Here is a 17,618-nt window from a genome sequence, read left to right on the forward strand (position 1 = left end):
CATGGGGTCAGTCCAGGTCGCAGCCAAGAAGCTGCACAGGAAGAGCTTACACTTCTGCTATCTGCTCTGTTTGCACATACAGGAGCCCAGACAATACAGCATTTCACACAAATGCTAAGTTAGCAATTGTAAGCAATTTTGAAATAATACAAACCTCCCTCCAAAAAAAAAAAACAAACCCAAAACCCAAACAGCTAAACATGACTATTGCTTATATTCCTTCAGCCCCTAAACAATTTGATATTGCAAACTAGCTTTGAAATATGAATAAGCCAAAATCTCAGCGGCCTTGGCCTCCTTGAGAACCAGCCTTGAAGCATGGACTAACTGCTCTCTTGACTTTTTCCCCAATGGACACACACAGCCAGCCAGCTATTATGGCATGGGGCTGTGTTCTTCAGATGATTTTGCTCCCAAAAACCATGCAAGCAGTCAATGTCTCCATTCTTTTAAGGAAAATACTCGATGAGGGAAAACTGAAACACGCAAGGTTCAAAAGGGCAACACAGGCAATTGCCGCTGAAATTCAACATCCAAACTACTTGCTCTAATCCACTCGAGGGCTGTTTGCTGTCGGTTTGTCTTCAAGAAAGATCACTGGAGAAGCTCTCCCTCTAATGAGAACCCCTCTAATGAACAGAGCGCTTGGTTTCACTCAGTGGCACCTACCCCTCTGTCCCCACGGCATGCCCCCCGTGCTGGTGGGGGCTCTGCACTCCCTGAAGAAGGCTGATGGATCCCAGCCAGTGCCTGGCCCCACCCGGGGTCACTCCCAGCCCAGGAGCCCCATTTCACCACAGTCCCTGTCATATCCTCCAGCCTGGCCACAACCCAGCCCTGCCCAGTCGCGGGCACTGCCAACCCACGAGGCCGGTGGCCCAGCCTGGCCTCGGACCTGCACGGCCATGCCAGGAGCTGTGTCTGACACTGGATCCCCGCATCGGCTCGATCCATACCCCCGCCCGTGGGCTGGCCTCACCCCCACGGCTCGGCCGCCGACCCTCACTTCCCCTTGAGGAGTGAAACTTGACAAGTTGCCTCCTCCGGAAAACACTTGAGGCAACGCGGCCCCCTGCGCTGCTGCCCGGGGCGGAAAGGCGGCACCGCGAGAGCCAGGCTCGGCACAAGCGGCGGGGAGGGCGCACCCCGGCCGGGCACGCAGGGGCCGAGGGGGCAGCCGCGGTCCCGCCGAGCCGCCGCCGCCACCCGGCCGCCGCGCCCGGCGCCGCCGCCGCCAAGCCATTGGGCAGGGCGGCATCTAGCGGCCGCTGCCGGTGCCACCGCTACCGCAAGGCAGGGGGCCCGCCCGGCGCCTTCGCGGGCGGCCCGGCGGCAGCTCCGGGCCGCGGAGAGGGACGGGGGCCGAGGCGCCGGGAGGCGGGCGGCGCGGCGGGCGGGCGGTGGCGGGGGGGGAGCAGGTGGCGCCTTTCTGCCCCGTCGGCCGGTGTCGCTCGGTGGTCTCCCGCCTGGCGCTCCAGCCCCGGGTGCGATCTGTCTCCTTTGAGGCCATCATTCACCGCGGAGCCTGACTTCCTTCGCTTAATTAAAAGCGGCGCAGGAGCGAGTGCGGCGCTCCGTAAGGTGACTGTTCCAAGCTGCGGGCTGAACGACGGCCTAAGGGTTGCTGCTGCCTGCCTGACCAGTCAGTCACTCCCCGTGCCCCTCTCATAAGCACCCCTGCAATCACCCAGGTAACGCTGTTCACCCCCCAAGGCACCTCTCTTCTTTGCCCGGTAAGCCTACCAAACGTTATAGGAAATAATGTGTGTACAGCAGGGAGTCACAGCTATCGAGAGGTTACAAGAAACTTGGGGGGCAGTGGCTGTGCAGTGGCCTGGTCAAGAACAGAGGTGGGTGCGTAGCCCTGGAGGGAAAGCGGGGCCAGGAAGGAGACGCTGTGCATCCCTGCACGATGCAGAGAGGGGCGGTTGCGACACAGGCAGCCATGCTGTAGGATCAGACCAGACCCGGGATCTGAAATCCACGTTCTGGAGAAGAAACAGCACGTACCACTTAAAGACATCAAATGGCCATTACCCAAGTTTCAAATCTCTTCTGAAAGGAACAGCATCTCTGCTAATCCAGTTCCCACTATGAGCACACCACGGCAGTGGTTCAAGGATGACTCGGAGGGAAAGCTGCCATTTCCTGACTCACCATCCCCGCTTCCTGTAGCCTGGCCTTTTTAAGTCTCCGTCCCATTACCAGCTCCTGAAGTGAACCCTCTTATCATGTGAAGTGCGATGAAGTCACGGGCCCCCACAGACTGTGTCTATACATACCCTCTCCCTCCTCCATGTTTCTGTCTGGAAATTTGTTGCTCATACTGTTCATGTGAACATTTTTTTCACTGAGATCCAAGTAAAATTATTCATAAAATGATTCAGGTTTGCCAGTAACTGCATGGATTGTGAGAGGTCATTAAGTTACTTTGTACCTACGGCTGTTTCTGATGCTGTAAAAAGGCTTCCTATTAGTTTTATTCATAAAAAGTTGAAAAATCACCTGATAGTGCTCCTCCTGTCAAAAATGCAAGTGGAATGAATGCAGAAATATTTAGTAAAAAAACTCTCCCATTAACAACAGCAGATTTGAGATAGAAATGCTGTTCCTCAGTATCTGAGCCCACACTTTATCTGCCTCCTCAAAAAAAAAAACCCAAAACGGAAGAACAGACCTGAACAAAAACATACACCGAGACATTTCACAGAGAGAGGTCACGATCTTTTAGCTATAATCTTAACCAATTAGCTCTGTCTGTTTTAGTCTGCTTAGGGAAACCTGATTAACAACTTCAAATAGCACTTCGCAAAATGTTAGCTCTAATCTTAAAATATATAAATCACTATGGAAAACTGCACATAGCCCCTGATCTACTAAGTTTGTTTCTGCAGAGACCTTTCATGCAGCTCTACTCCAGTTCACTCAAGTGTATAAAATTCTAATGAAATGGGTGAAATTCACTCAGGTGACATCTCTCCCCAGTGGGGCTGTGACCTTCCCTGGGTAGCCTTCTGAGCCCACTTGGGCTGGATTTGTGTAGTTAATTAGCAAGCAAATGAGCAGGGAAGGCAGCCATTCTGACCACACCTGCAGTGCCTGGCAAGAGAAATTCAGATTTCTCAGTTTTAAGAGTGAAAACAGGAGCACTCAAAGCCTGGCACAACTCTGGAAAATTACTTAGTAACAAGGGGAAATCAAAAGTGATTGATTTTCTATCTCCATATCACAGAATCACAGAATTGTAGGGGTTGGAAGGGACCTCCAGAGGGCATTGGGTCCAACCCCCCTGCCAAAGCAGGTTCCCTAGGACAGGTCGCACAGACAGGCGTCCAGACAGGTCTTGAATATCTCCAGAGGAGGAGACTCCACAAACCCCTGGGCCGCCTGTCCCAGGGCTCTGTCACCCTCACTGTGAAAAAGTTCTTCTGCATGTTGGTGTGGAACTTCCTGTGCTCCAACTTGATGCCATTGCCCCTTGTCTTGTCCCCACAGGCTATTTCCCCCTGTGTCCCACACTTCAAACATTTATAAACATTAATAAGATCCCCTCTCAGTCTTCTTTCCTCAAGGCTGAATAGCCCCAGTTCATTCAGCCTTTCAAAGGCTTTGAAGTCAGCCAAGCAAAATTTCCTGAATTTCTGCAAAGAAAGAATTCTCATGCAAAGCCATGAGGAAGAGGCAATCAGTTGCAAGGAAGAAGGAATAATGAAGAAAGGGGGAAGGGAAGGGAAGGGAAGGGAAGGGAAGGGAAGGGAAGGGAAGGGAAGGGAAGGGAAGGGAAGGGAAGGGAAGGGAAGGGAAGGGAAGGGAAGGGAAGGGAAGGGAAGGGAAGGGAAGGGAAGGGAAGGGAAGGGAAGGGAAGGGAAGGGAAGGGAAGGGAAGGGAAGGGAAGGGAAGGGAAGGGAAGGGAAGGGAAGGGAAGGGAAGGGAAGGGAAGGGAAGGGAAGGGAAGGGAAGGGAAAATAACACAGTGAAATTCATTGTGGACAAATGTTAATACAACTGCTTTGCGACTAATACATAAAACACATAACCAATAGAAAATAAAAAGATATTGCATGAGGGAGAAACAGCAAATACCCATAATATCAGACAGAAAGTAGCCACAATTGAATGATGAGTTGATGGGACATTAAGGCATCTGGCCTGTGGTACTCAAGTCTAGGTTTAGCAATCTGATCTGTGCAGCTATCTTAACAATTTCCCAACTCCATGCCCTGGGAAACCTCTGAGCACCAACTCTGCACAATAATTTGATCTCGCAGGAAGGAAATGCAGGCACAGAGGCCTGAAGGGCTCTGCAGAGCCATTTGACCTGGCCTCCATCAATGCCAGTAGCTTGCTCTTCAGGGAAAGTGCTAGTAAAGCGCAATAGATGCATATGCAGCCATAGGTCGGCTTCCTTTTGAGAGGAAGAGAGCACCCTCTAAACTCTCTTTCTGGCTCTCATTGCTGAGGTCACCCCAGGGGAGATCTCCCTAGTTGTGCTTACAGCCTTATTTTTCATCCCCCACATTGGAAGGACACCATTTTCAACATTTACTGTGGATGTCTTCTTTCTTTGGTCTTCCATCTCCGTTGCCACCAACATGCAAACAATTTAAGGAGAATTCTTTCTGGCTGAGGGAAGCAACATAACGAGGCGGGGAATAATAGATACAGAGTGAGCAGCTGTGGCTGAGAAGGGTTCCATGTTGGGCAGACATAAGGACAGCAGCAGCAAACAAATAAAAATCAATTAACCCATACCAGAGAACGCATTACCGAGGGCTGCATGGGAAACAAGATGCAGAGGTACAAAGCTCAGCTTGTCCTGAGAAAGCCAGAGAGGCTGTTGACAAGTAAGTTTATCATTCTGCGTCCCGCCAACCTCCTATTACAGCATCCAGCAACCATCAGCCCACCCAAGTCCCACTGTCAAAAGAGCTGTATGTTCTCGCTGACAAACGTAAAGAGCTGTGGAAAAACATGTCCAAACCCCAAAGCCTCACACACACAGCACCTTACGTTTCTTGACTGTTATAAAACCACCCTGAGTAATTTCCAAAATCCTGGCCAGACCCTAATGAATAATTTTTTTTCAAAACAATGTTGTGGATGTTGCTGTTAACGTGCTGAGTATATCATTTTAGTTTCTTCATTTGGAGTTACTCTGTGCTAATAGGCAGCACTGTTCCTGCACTCAGGCAGGGGCATCTTCTGAGAGGAGGAGGAGGAGACTCTGCTTTTCCAAGAGCTATTGAGCAACTTTTCGGGGAAAATGTTTCTGGAGTGCAGTGCAAGTCAGACTGAGTGGAGAAACACAAGAGGAGGAGAGGAGGAAAAGTCTGCAGCACAAGCAGAGGCAGGAGATCTCTGAGGGAGGCAGAGGAAACATACAAAACCAAGGGCCCAAGCTGATGTTAATAATTAAATACTTCTCCCAGGATGCTGAGAGGGCATTTTGAAGACTTCCTTACAAGTGCAAGAAGCCACTGAAAACTGTGGGCCAACTCCCCCCCCAGAAAAAAACCCATCATAAGACATGTTGCACAATGGGTCAGAAGGCAGAAATGGGTTAAAAGTCTTTAATTTCTATTGTCTACAAGTTGTTTTTTTTTTTAATAAATCATTGTTGTAGCTTGTTTCCTAATGAAATCATGTTCTCTTTGTCATCGTAGATACTAAAATTTGAATGATAGAGAAGATTAGCATGGAACCTCTAAAAGTTGTTTTGAGGGTGGTGGGAAGGCTCCACGGTACAGAAAAAATATGGACATACTGGCCAAGTCCAGTAGAGAGCCAGCAGACCTGTCAGGGGACTGAAGCACAGATGTATGAGGAGAAGGCTAAAGAGATGAGTCCATTCAGCTTGGAGAAGAGGAGACTCAGAGTAGACCTGACTGCCGAAACTACCTGACCAGATGCTAGAGAGAAGACACAGACTCTTCATGTAGGTGGACAATGATAGGCAATGGACACATGTTGGAACATGGGAAATTCCCATTAAATGTAAGAAAAATACTTTACCATGAAGCTGGTCAAATACTGGAAGAGAGGATGTGGGCTCTCCATCTTTGGAGGTGTCAAGGGCTTGACCGGGCATGGCCCTGAGATACCTGATCTAGTTAGAACTCCTCTGAGCAGGGGATTGGACTAGATAACCTTCAGAGGGCCCTTATCAACCTAAATTCCTCAGTGATTCTGTGAAACTCAGCTTTCTAGGTTCAAAGAGCTGATGTTTTTAGATGTTCTTCACCTTAAAGATAAGATGCAAGAAGTATGTTTGTCAGAGGTCCAACCCACTGAGGCTGATTAAAGAAGTGTCATGGCATTTTTATTAATAATGTTAATGTTTTATACTGTTGCTGTCATTTCCAATAAATATTATTCCTTATTTGTGTGATGTCCTGCAAGACACTGCTATCTCGGGCACTTGATTCACCAAGCTATAAATCCTTTCTGTCTGTTTTACCTCTGTGCCCTGTTCTCAACCCATATCTTGTATCAACACTAATCCCTGTCCTACTGCTCATACCCTGAGGATTGAAAAGCTTTCTACAGGTCCGTATGACTGTAGGGTTGTCTGTATGATTGTAGGGAAATGAAGCTCAAGATACACATAGTTTGTTTCCCCCCTATTTTTTTTTTCCTAAAAGGAAATCTATATCCTCATCTAGTGCTTGGCCTGTCCTCGAAATTACAAGTGATGCTTACAAAACATTTAGGTTCCTTACCTGCATATGCACACACACACGTTCACATCTGCAAGTACACACACGTACCAGACATACCAAGTCCTGTGCAGCTATTGTTTTCCCTCTCATGCTTTTGCAGAGCCCCATACCTCCTGCAGCTGCAATGCAGTGACTCAGCAGTGGTCCCATCCTTTGCTGTGCTGACCAGCTGTGCCCAGTGTATCTCAGTGAGGCTTCCAGGCCCCATTTTCATTGACAGCCCTCAGCAGGACTACAGTGCCTCCTGCACAGATGCAGCCTCCACAGTTGCATGGGTGGCTTTGCTCTGCTCGCCAGAGACAGACCTGTCACACTAAAAACATTTCGCTCCTGCTTACCAAAGCTGACAGAATGTGAGAGGACACATGAGCCACACAACTTACCATGCTTTCCCTTAGTGTGCCCACTTTACAACTAAGAGATTGATACTGAGAGGAAAGGTCAAGAGTCTGAAGTTCTCCTTTTAGATTTGCCACAGACTGGCTTTTTGATCCTCCACAGGCTACTTTATATCCACATCTCAGCTCCATCAAATGCAAGACAGATGATTATAGCAACATCACAGCAGAAGCCACGAGACTCCACATTTACAGAGCTCTTTGTAAATATAAACTGCGCAAAAATACAAATTCTTTTCTGTAACCAACGCCTTCAAAATAAAACATGAAGAAACTGGTAGTTACTCGTAGTTCCTCTGCTGGCATGGAGTGAGGAGTGGCCTCAGTGGCAGAATGTTGAGTCTTTGCACACAATCCATGATCTCAGACAAGCGAGATTCACCAGCTTAATGAGATACTGCAAGTTAGTCAACCGTCTCATTGCTGTGGCCCCTCAGAAGCGTGCTAGGCATTGATCACAGTCTCATAAGTTATTTTGGTTTGTTCAGTACAGCAAATAAGCAGCAGTAGTAACTCCTCCTGTGTCTGAGCTCTCTGATGCTGGCATTCCCACGCCATACCGTGTTAGACATTCAGACAACTGTGCTGATCACGTATTTCCTCTTACTTTAATAGGCCTTTCAGGAATGAACAAGCATTCCCTTGTATACTGCTACGGGTCCCATCACTTGATGGTCACACTTAATTAACCACTAGTTTAGTAGAGAGCTGGTTACACTTCATTTCATTAAGTGATTTCATGATCACCAGAGGTACACTGACAGCTCTGTTAGCTGGAGCTCTGTGGAACAGGGGCAGCAGAGACAACAGTAACATTTTGCACTTCCTCATCAGTGATTTTCCAGGCGCTGCTGTTGCAGAGCACAGCTAGTTACATTTCCATTCCCCTTTAGCTTTTTGGCTCAAGGCGATCTGAGCCTTGGGGTAAGATAGATCATATCCTATTACTAGTACCTTTAACAATGTTGGTCCCTGCATCCTTAAAGTCATCATTTTATATAAAGTAGATACTAAGGATTTATTCATCTGTCATCTCTCCTTCAGGCTTTTCTATCCACAGTCAGCAAATAAATGTGATTAAAGAACAACATCCCATTTAAAAATGTAAGCAAGAATCAACTGGAAAACAAGAAAATGTTAACAGGTTCTATAGCATGATAAACCAGGCAGTTTAAAAACACTAGGCAATTAACTCTAAAGTACGTAAGTATCACATGACAGGGAAAACACCACATATGTTACGTATATTAACATATGCACATAGGCATTATGGGATGCCTGCATAACGCTGCAGTAAAGCTGCACACCGCAAAAAAAGAACCTTCTCAAAATAGTTAATGCTCATTCACGGGGATATGTGATGCACAGCTGGTTTAAAGTTTCTAATACAAAAGCATCTTTTCTAATTGAATGGGGAGAATTTTGCATGGCTTGTACTTCAAACCTAGATCCAAAGTTCAGTATGACTGTGTTTTAAGCCACAGTTAAGTTTAAGAGAGAAAGAAGTGTTAGGAAAACACCATCATAAAGGAGGGCGAGATGAATGAGGTATAGATGAAGGGGCACAAGCCAAAAATTCAATGACTTGAATTCTGTCTGCCACAGAGATTTGTGACTAGAAATTGTGAAAATTGATAAGAAAAACTGGATTTCAGATAAAAATAGCATCTTTGCTCTAACTGTGTAGTCTTTAGTTCAAATCATATGAAGAAATAGCAGAACATTCACTATTCACTACAAGCAGACAAGAAGAAAAACAAAAGTATCTTGTGCTAAAGTGTCAAACGACATGACAACTTGTTACTGCCATTCCTTAGAGATCTGGTCTATATAAAGAGGATAAGAATCATACATTAATGAAAAGCTTCCTATAAATTTCATCTGCTGTCACTTTCCTGTGTGTATTATTGTTTGTGTTGAGACAGATCTGTCACTGGAGTCCAGAATATAAGGGACCCACTTGTTTCAGGAAGTCCTGGGAGGAATTCTGTTTCATGTGTCTTCACAACTGCACATTTATTACCAAAAAAAACCCCTCACCTAGCAATGGAACTAGGTAATAACATATGGAAAAATACAGCATGCTGTCCCCCACCCAGCTCACATCACAGTTACAAGAAGTTCCACGTAAATTGTGTGAGCTTTTCCCTAGAAATTACACTTGTTACTCTAAGGGAATAGGGGGGGAGGTGGAAGGGTGGAATCCCATCCCCCTTTTTACTACTGGCCTGCAAAAAATATTTTAACTGGAAGTCCAGTGGCATTTATTTTATGGTTAAAATCTGCAGAAAGATTAGGCTGGCACAGTCAGTCTCATTTGCTAATAATCAAATATCACTGCTGCAAAGTTGGCAAACAATTTGCTCAGAGCTTTGATTTCTCAAATAACTGCTATATTTATACACAGTTCTTTTTCCTTCCATCTCTGCTCCAGTTATCTGCAAATTCCTTGCACTTGTAGTTCGCTTTTCTCCCCAGTGTTTTGCAAAGCAAAATGCCTGGTATGCATGCAAAACCTAGGACATCGAGATGTTTGCGTGTGTCCAGATAAAGGCTACAAAGCTGGTGAAGGGTTTAGAAGACAAGTCTGACGAGGAGTGGCTGAGGGAGCTGGGATTGTTTAGGCTGGAGAAAAGAAGACTGTGGGAAGATCTCATTGCTCTCAACAGCTACAGAATAATATCAAAAACAGTGTGGCCAGTAGGTCTAGGGAGGTAATTGTGCCCCTGTACCCGGCATTGGTGAGGCCACACCGTGAGTACTGTGTGCAGTTCTGGGCTCCCCACCATAAAAAGGACATTGAGGTCCTTGAGCAAGTGCAGAGAAGGGCAACCAGGCTGGTGAAGGGGCTGGAGGGCAAATCATATGAGGAACGGCTGAGGGAGCTGGGGCTGTTTAGCCTGGAGAAGAGGAGGCTGAGGGGAGACTATCACCACCTACAACTACCTGAAGGGAGGTTGTAGAGAGGTGGGCGATGGTCTCTTCAGCCAGGTGACAGAAGACAGAACAAGGGGAAATGGCATGAAGCTGTGCCAGGGCAGGGTCATATTGGATATTAGAAAAAAATTTTTTACTGAAAGAGTTGTCAGGTCCTGGAACAGGCTGCCCAGGGAGGGGGTTGAGTCACCTTCCCCAGATGTGTTCAAAAAAAGGGTAGATGAGGTACTTAGGGGTATGGTTTAGCTTAGATGGGAATGGTTGGACTCGATGATCTTCCAAGGTCTCTTCCAACCTTGTTATTCTGTGATTCTGTGATTCTGTGATTCTGTAATAAGTAGTTATAGTGAGGTGGGGGGCTGGTCTCTTCTCCCTGGTAGCTAGTGACAGGACAAGGGGAAATGGCTGAAGTTGTGTCAGGGGAAGTTTAGGTTGGATATTAGGAACAATTTCTTTACCAAAATGTTTGTTAGATATTGGCCCAAGCTGCCCAGGCAGGTGGTTGAGTCACCATCCCTGGAGGTGTTTAAAAGAAGAGTAGATGTTGTGCTTGGTGACATGATCTAGTGTGAGACCTAGTAGGGCTGAATAGACAGTTGGATTCGATGATCTTGAAGGTCTTTTCCAACCAAAACCATTCTATGATTATAAATTACTATTATCAATAGTTTATATCCCTGCATCTTTCACACATGTACTCTTCACAGTAATGATGGTGAATTCATATCACTGTTCCAACTTTAAAGGGATATAAAAAATGATATGCTGTGCATTTAAGTGACCTGTTGGAAGTGGAGTAATGAGCTACAGATATCCTGTCTGTCTGCAGCCTTCATACTCTGCAAAGTACACCGCAGCTACAATTTGTACCGAGCCATTTAGCCACAGATACTGTAAGCAAAAAGAAATTACATTACTCACGTCTTAAAAGGGTGGTACTTTGTGTACTTGATAAGTCAAGGAAAAAGAAATCAGCAATGGGCAAAGAAATCAGCAATGGGCTTTGAACCAAAAATGCATATTCATGGCAAGGTTATTCAGATTTGGTTATCAAAAGACAAAGAGATTCTTTATTGCCTTAGGGATAAATCACTAGGGGTTTCTAGATTAGATCTCTTGTTCTGTTAGCAAACAAACCCTAATTCCTTCAAGAAAAACTTAGCATTTCTCAGGTATCAATAGCAGCAATGACCTTACTAGTGTACCAGTGACTGCAAGATTACGAAGTGTAACAGGATCTAAATGAACACCTCTTGGGTGGGTGATTTGCAAAGCGTTTCTCACTCTGCACACTGCCTATTTTAACTGACGGGTTAAAGAGCCTTTCTCATGTACCTTCATAACTTTCTGAGCTGCCAGTTATTTGCGTTGACTGGGCACAAGTTTTAAAGTGCAGTGCATTCTCTGTGGTGCTGCAAAAGCAAACATTATTGATAATAAAGACAAGATCCAGCAGAGGAAACAGGAGAAAATCCAACAAATCTTTGATTCATAGAAGACTCACAGCTGCATGATTCAAATACCAGAAATTCACTTTCAGGAATTTGGCAAGCTTTTATGACCAGTAAATTATTACTAGTTTTCCTTGGTATTCATTATAACAACATCAAGAGTGGTGGATTCCTTCCTACATGTTTGATTTTAATATCCAAATCTGTGGGAATCCCTCTGGTATTTAACAGAACAAAATTAAACATCAATTACAAAGTCATAGAAGGAAATCTAAAAGCATCTTTATCCAAGAAATCATTCACATTAATTTGTTAACACCACTTTCAAAAGTTTCAAACATCGTATGATTCTGAAATCACAAAGAATTATTTCATTTGGGCTCAGTTTGTAAACATACTGCTACATATACAAAGCTACTCCCACAATTTATCACGTTGCCTCCCCATTATTAGAATTTGCCCCATTCCTCACTGAACACAAACTTAACTAAAAATGTGACCGTATCAGGTGGAAGGAGAGAAAGGGAGCCTATTCTAGGAGTTGCAAAAACTGAAAGAAAAGTAGGCAATGGAAAAGCATGTCAAGTTTCTCTCACTGAGAGGTGAAATGGGAATTTGGCAGAAGCCCTACAGCCAGTATCTTTCTCTTACATACAATTGTCCTTTTCAGTTTCTAATATACATAGGTCAATAGGAAAGGACAATCCCTTCTTCCTTTCCATTGCCCACCTCTCTCAAGGCAGTATTTTCTCTCATTTCAACATAAAGACACTAATATGGAAGCATTCTCCTTTTTTAACAGGCAGATACTTGGATGTTGAGGATTTACTCCTCACTGAAAGGTTTTGCCAATGTAACTGCTGCTAACAGTTATGACATGTGACAAAAGCATTCTTAACATCCATCCTTCACATCTGATTTTCTGTGCAGCTTCCATAAACACAAAAATTCTTATTTTGTCTCACAAGCATTCAAATTAATTAATTTCACAATCACCAAACAGCTGAAGAGACACAGCTCTGGGCTACAGTCCCACATGTCTAGATACAACAGCTTTTAAACATCTTTTCTCCAGAAGGGATCAAGTGGAAAAGCTCTGATTATTTTTTCCTGAAGAAGAACGTGGTCTCAAAAAGGAGTGACAGAGCTTAAGAACGCATCTGTGACCTCGAATCCAGAGGCTGCTCACCCGCGCCAGGGCTCTGTGGTGCCAGCTGGAGCCTGAGCCTCTCCTCCAGTGGGAAAGGCATCAGGTCCTTCCTGGTGATCACCCCAACCACTTGGTTCTGCTGGTCAACAACAGTGAGGTGGCGCAGCCCCAGGGTGCGAAAGATGATGTAGGTGCGTTGCAGCGAGAAATGAGCTTGGACTGACATTGCAGATTTGTTTATGTATGGCTCCTGTAAGGCAAAGAGAGAAGACATAGGGAGAACACAAAAGCACAAGTGCACCCCTCCGCAACAGAGGTGGGAAGGAGGGGCAGAGGAAGGGGGCTGGGAGAGAGAGAGGTAGCAGGCTTGAGGGACAGGAGCCAATAAGAACATTAGTTCTTCTCTCGCCATCCCCAATTATACCTAAAACATCAGGAAATACCATAGTAAAAAAACACTTTCTTTTTTGGTAAACCATTAGGTTCACTCTAAATAAACTATTGTGACTGGAATGTACCCAAATCTCACAGGCTAGAAAAGCAAAGTTGAGCTCCATTGATATGGTCTGAGTTCTTACTTTGAAATAGTCAGTGACCCCAATATTTATTAAGTCTTAAGATTTTTTATAGCTGCTATCTCATTACACAACCATTTATGATATCCTGTAATATTTTGCAGTAAATGCTTATAAAAGTCGATTCACATAGAAACATAAACTGTGAGGAAGAGGACAAAGAAAACAATCATATGGCTCTGAGGAGAAGAGGGCCTGCAAGTACTAAACTCTGGTTACAGAAAACTATGAGGGCTGTAATTGTTTCCTGAGAGGAACAGACCTGAAGACCATTTTATTGTCAACCAACCTGGTCTTCACAGCTTATATAGGTGCCCACTAAGTTTTTACTTTTTACATAATTCTACTATATCCTACTTATGACTTGTGTCAAAGAAGGTGCATTGGGCTTCCCACATGTATTCTTCTCCAGACAGAGGAACAATGAAACAAAGACACGATATAATATAAATAAATGCACAGCTTAGAGGGACACGTCTTTTCTCCCTCTTTCATTTACAGGACTGACAAGGTATTCAAAGACATCAGGAGGGGAAAAAATACAGACTTTTCCTCTTTTTATACAACATATAATTGTGCTGTGGACCTCAATGCCACAGGAAATCATTACACCCAAGAACTTCATGATGGATGTTTCTGTGGATATCAGAAACAGAGCTTTCATGAGTGATAATAACAAGCTTTTGGAAGGGATACTAAGCTTTGTGTTTCAGGGATCCCATCAGGTACTAAAAAGTTAGGTATCAGTGTGAAACCTAACTGAGTGCAATAGGTTTCCTACAACAATAAAGTTGTGTGGCCCAATGGCGCAAGCACTGGGCTGGGTCTCAGCTGAGCTGAGCTGGCTTCCACATGTACGACCTTCTCTTGAACTTTGGAAAGCTGTGTGTCCTCTCTCCACCTCAGTTTCCTCATCTATTAAAAGGAAACTCTTAAACCAAACTAGATAATGGACATTAGGATGGTTGTGGTTTTTACAACTTTTCTGGTTATTCTCAAAGCAAGAAATTCAGAGTAGACGGATCGCAATCTCAAGTCTCATCTTCTTTACAGATGAGTAAACAGAAGCAAATTTCTTATCTTTTTTAAATAAAATTCATCTGAATTAGGCTCTCTGGCCTGTATTTCCCAGTGTCCCCCCTGCCTCAGTTTCTGTGCTGTAGACTGGAAATTCACCAAGGCAGAAACTACATTTATTTTGTTTATAACAGACCTATTTTAAGCCTTATTCAGTATAGCAAACATATTATTGCTTTTGGACCCAGTCTTCTAGTATAGTATTTAGGAAATAAATGTGGCAATGTCATAGCAGGGATTAGAAAAAAAAAAAAAAGGAAAGGGGAAAGAAATATAGCTTTATTTATAAGTTGATGTATAGGCACTGTACCATAATGGAGCCTAAAATCTCAAAAGCGTTGCTTTATATTTGCTTTACAGGACTACAAGAGCCAAATAATGACATTTAAATGATCTATTCCATTAACATTGTATCATTTTGTCAATCTGGAATGTATTTTAATCAAAAGCCCCCTTGAAATGGTCTCCTTTGTTGTATTTTCTTTTTTGGCTCATTTTATCAACATCTGTTATGTTTATACAATATGAATTAAAACTTCGGAATGCTGTTTGTACTCAGCTACTTTTGTTGAGAGTGTAACGTCCCAGGATTGGCAGTGTTTATGTAAATCAGTGCGGCTGACACAGCCATCATAAACAAATGAGAAAATATAACAAACACATTGTTCATGGAGGAAATGTTTGTTTTCAGAGTTGGCTTCGGTCTTACCAGATTGATGAAGAGTTGCTGATACCGGGGATCTGTGGCGTAGCGGTTCAGCAGCATGGGTCGGCGCGACAGATTGGACAGCTTCTCCACTCTTATCTGGAACAGGCAAGAATCCATTCCTCTTTCCTTCTGCGCCGCACATCAGACCCCCAGGTTCAAACGCCTTCCTGCTTGACTCTTAGGAAAAAGCTTTCTAGCAGAGCTACTGGCTGGGCTCCTCCAAACTTTATAAATTCTTTTGCCAATAAGGCCTCAATTAGCAATTTAAAATAAAACACTCCTTACTCACAAAAAGATAAATTTTCCCCCCTTACTGTAACTGTATCTCTAGTAAGACAATGTCAATTACTTTGGCTTAGGGGTGAGGTTTTTCATGCTCTGAAAATTCACATGCTAAGCAGTAATAACATGATAGCATAGTGTAGAAAAACGCAACAAAACTGGTATCAGCCATCAGCTGAGCTTCAGCCCTCTTCCTGGGAGTACCTATTTGTATCCTGGCATCTCACCCCATACATAAACGCCCTGCTCCTTCTCAGCATTGTTTTGCCAGCCACATTCCCACGTGCAGACCAAGCTTCAGTGATAAATGATGATTTTCAAGTTGTGTCTGTGTGAATTGCACAAAACTACATTACCAGTCCTGCCTTGGTAACACATGATTTTCTTCTACCACGCTTAATGTTTACTATTCTTAAATATCCTTTAGTCATCCATCAAAAGGAAGAATGTTACATGCTTTTCAAGTTTGAAAGCTTTTATAAACACTCATCATTCAGAGAGGTGCTATCCCATACAGAATTATTATAATTGTGCTACCCATAGAGAAGTTGAGAGGTTGAAGATCGGAACAGCCTATCTGAGCAAAGAAATTCTTTGCCAGCAGTCTTGCACAACTTCCAGACTCTGAGTGGCACCATAGCTTATGACAGCTGTCCCTGACAGGTCTCTGATCAGCCTTTAATTTAAATTGTACCTGACCACTTCTTTATCGCATCCACATATATTACATCATTTCTTTGTTCATGGTGAACTCCTCCTAAGTCACCAATATACATGCTGATTAAACACGGAAAGAACTGAAAGAAAAGAGGTTACCTTCTCATAGGAGAGAGGAGGACAGGAGAAAGACTCATCATTCATCTCTGGTTCAAAGATGTGCTCATTCTCTAGCAGCATGCACAGCTCTAACCTAAAGTTAGAGAAGAGGACTAAAATTACAAGGGGCAAATTTTAAAAAGCAAGCACAACCATGCTTTAGCATTAGATATATCATGGTACCTTAAGTACTGTGTGCAGTTTTGGGCACCACAATATAAGAAGGACATCAAACTATTAAAGCATGTCTAGAGGAGGGCATCCAAGATGGTGAAAGACATCAAGGGGAAGACTTAGGAGAATGGCTGAGGTCACTTGGTTTGTTCAGCTACGAAGGTCTACAACTTTCCCAGAGGGGGCAGTGGAGTTGGAGGTGCTGATCTCTCTGGTGACCAGCAATATGACACAAGGAAATGGAATGGAGCTGTCAGGGGAAGTTCAGACTGGACATTGGGAAAAGGTTCTTTGCTGAGAGAATATTTGGGCACTGGAACAGGATCTCCAGGAAAGTGGTTGTGACACCAAGGAACATCTGGACAATTCTTTTAGTCATATGCTTTAGTTTTAGGTAGTCAAGCAGGAATTTGGACTCAATGGTCCTTATGGGTCCCTTCCAACTTGAGATACTCTATGTTTCTAGAGATTAGGGGGCCGACTACATATTTCACCTTCCTAAATTTCCATCAGCAATAGCAGTATCACACAGGCATTTTCTAGATTAGATTTAGCTAATTAGATTAAAGGACATCACCTATCCTGCATGTTCTTCTTGAGCTGGATCAACCTGCTTGGCAGGACCACCTCATGCACTGTTTAGTTTGCACCCAACAAGACAACACCAATAATAAACAAATACAATTATCTAAATATAAGTAGATAGAATGTTGTTCCTTCCCATGTCCTTCTCAAGTAACATCTACATTAAAACACAAGATTTGTGGAAAAATCACCTCATATTTTAAATCATCAGTGAAAACTTCTTTCACAGTACTGTACTCTAGAGCTCATTAAGGCATTTAATATTCTTGCTGCCTTAGCCATGTCAAAATGGGTATTTTTATTAATGATTATATCATTTCAAACCTTTCTGTAGAGAATTTCCCTTCTGCAGTACACATCAGAAGCCTTGACAAGCAATATATTTCAAATTATCATTTATATCTTAGTGTTTTCTTGCTACACATACACACACACACCCCATCCACTTTCCACCTTTTAATTTATATTTAGATAGCAAACATCTAGGGGACTACCAGATGTTTTTGTTTTGCATCATACTTAACGTCATGTTAGCCTTGGCCTGTGATTACATCTAGGAACTACTGCAGTAGTATGAAGATGTGCAACACACTGCTAAGTGATATGCTTGAGGGACCCAGAAGAGAGCAGACATTCGATCTTCATTTGGGCATCAGAGAAATACAAATGAAGTACAAAGTGGCTCTTGTGACTGGAACACCATGTATAAACCAGGAATTCTCCAAATAAATATCTCTGTATCCAA

At 43.8% G+C, this 17,618-nt stretch overlaps 1 protein-coding gene across 1 annotated transcript in view; it reads right to left on the minus strand.

Moving 5' to 3' along the window:
- Positions 1-12,653: 12,653 nt before the first annotated feature.
- Positions 12,654-17,618, minus strand: part of LOC311189023 (chloride channel protein C-like) — a gene marked incomplete at both ends in the record, with an annotated part of 74,903 nt that continues 69,938 nt past the window's right edge. The window contains 3 exons of the mRNA XM_084260607.1: positions 12,654-12,905; positions 15,017-15,112; positions 16,115-16,208. Of these exons, the coding sequence (XP_084116733.1) occupies positions 12,654-12,905; positions 15,017-15,112; positions 16,115-16,208 (442 nt within the window). The remainder of the gene's footprint in view (positions 12,906-15,016; positions 15,113-16,114; positions 16,209-17,618) is intronic.

Source organism: Gallinula chloropus (genome assembly GCF_964237585.1).
Source record: "Gallinula chloropus genome assembly, chromosome: 2".
Classification (NCBI taxonomy): domain Eukaryota; kingdom Metazoa; phylum Chordata; class Aves; order Gruiformes; family Rallidae; genus Gallinula; species Gallinula chloropus.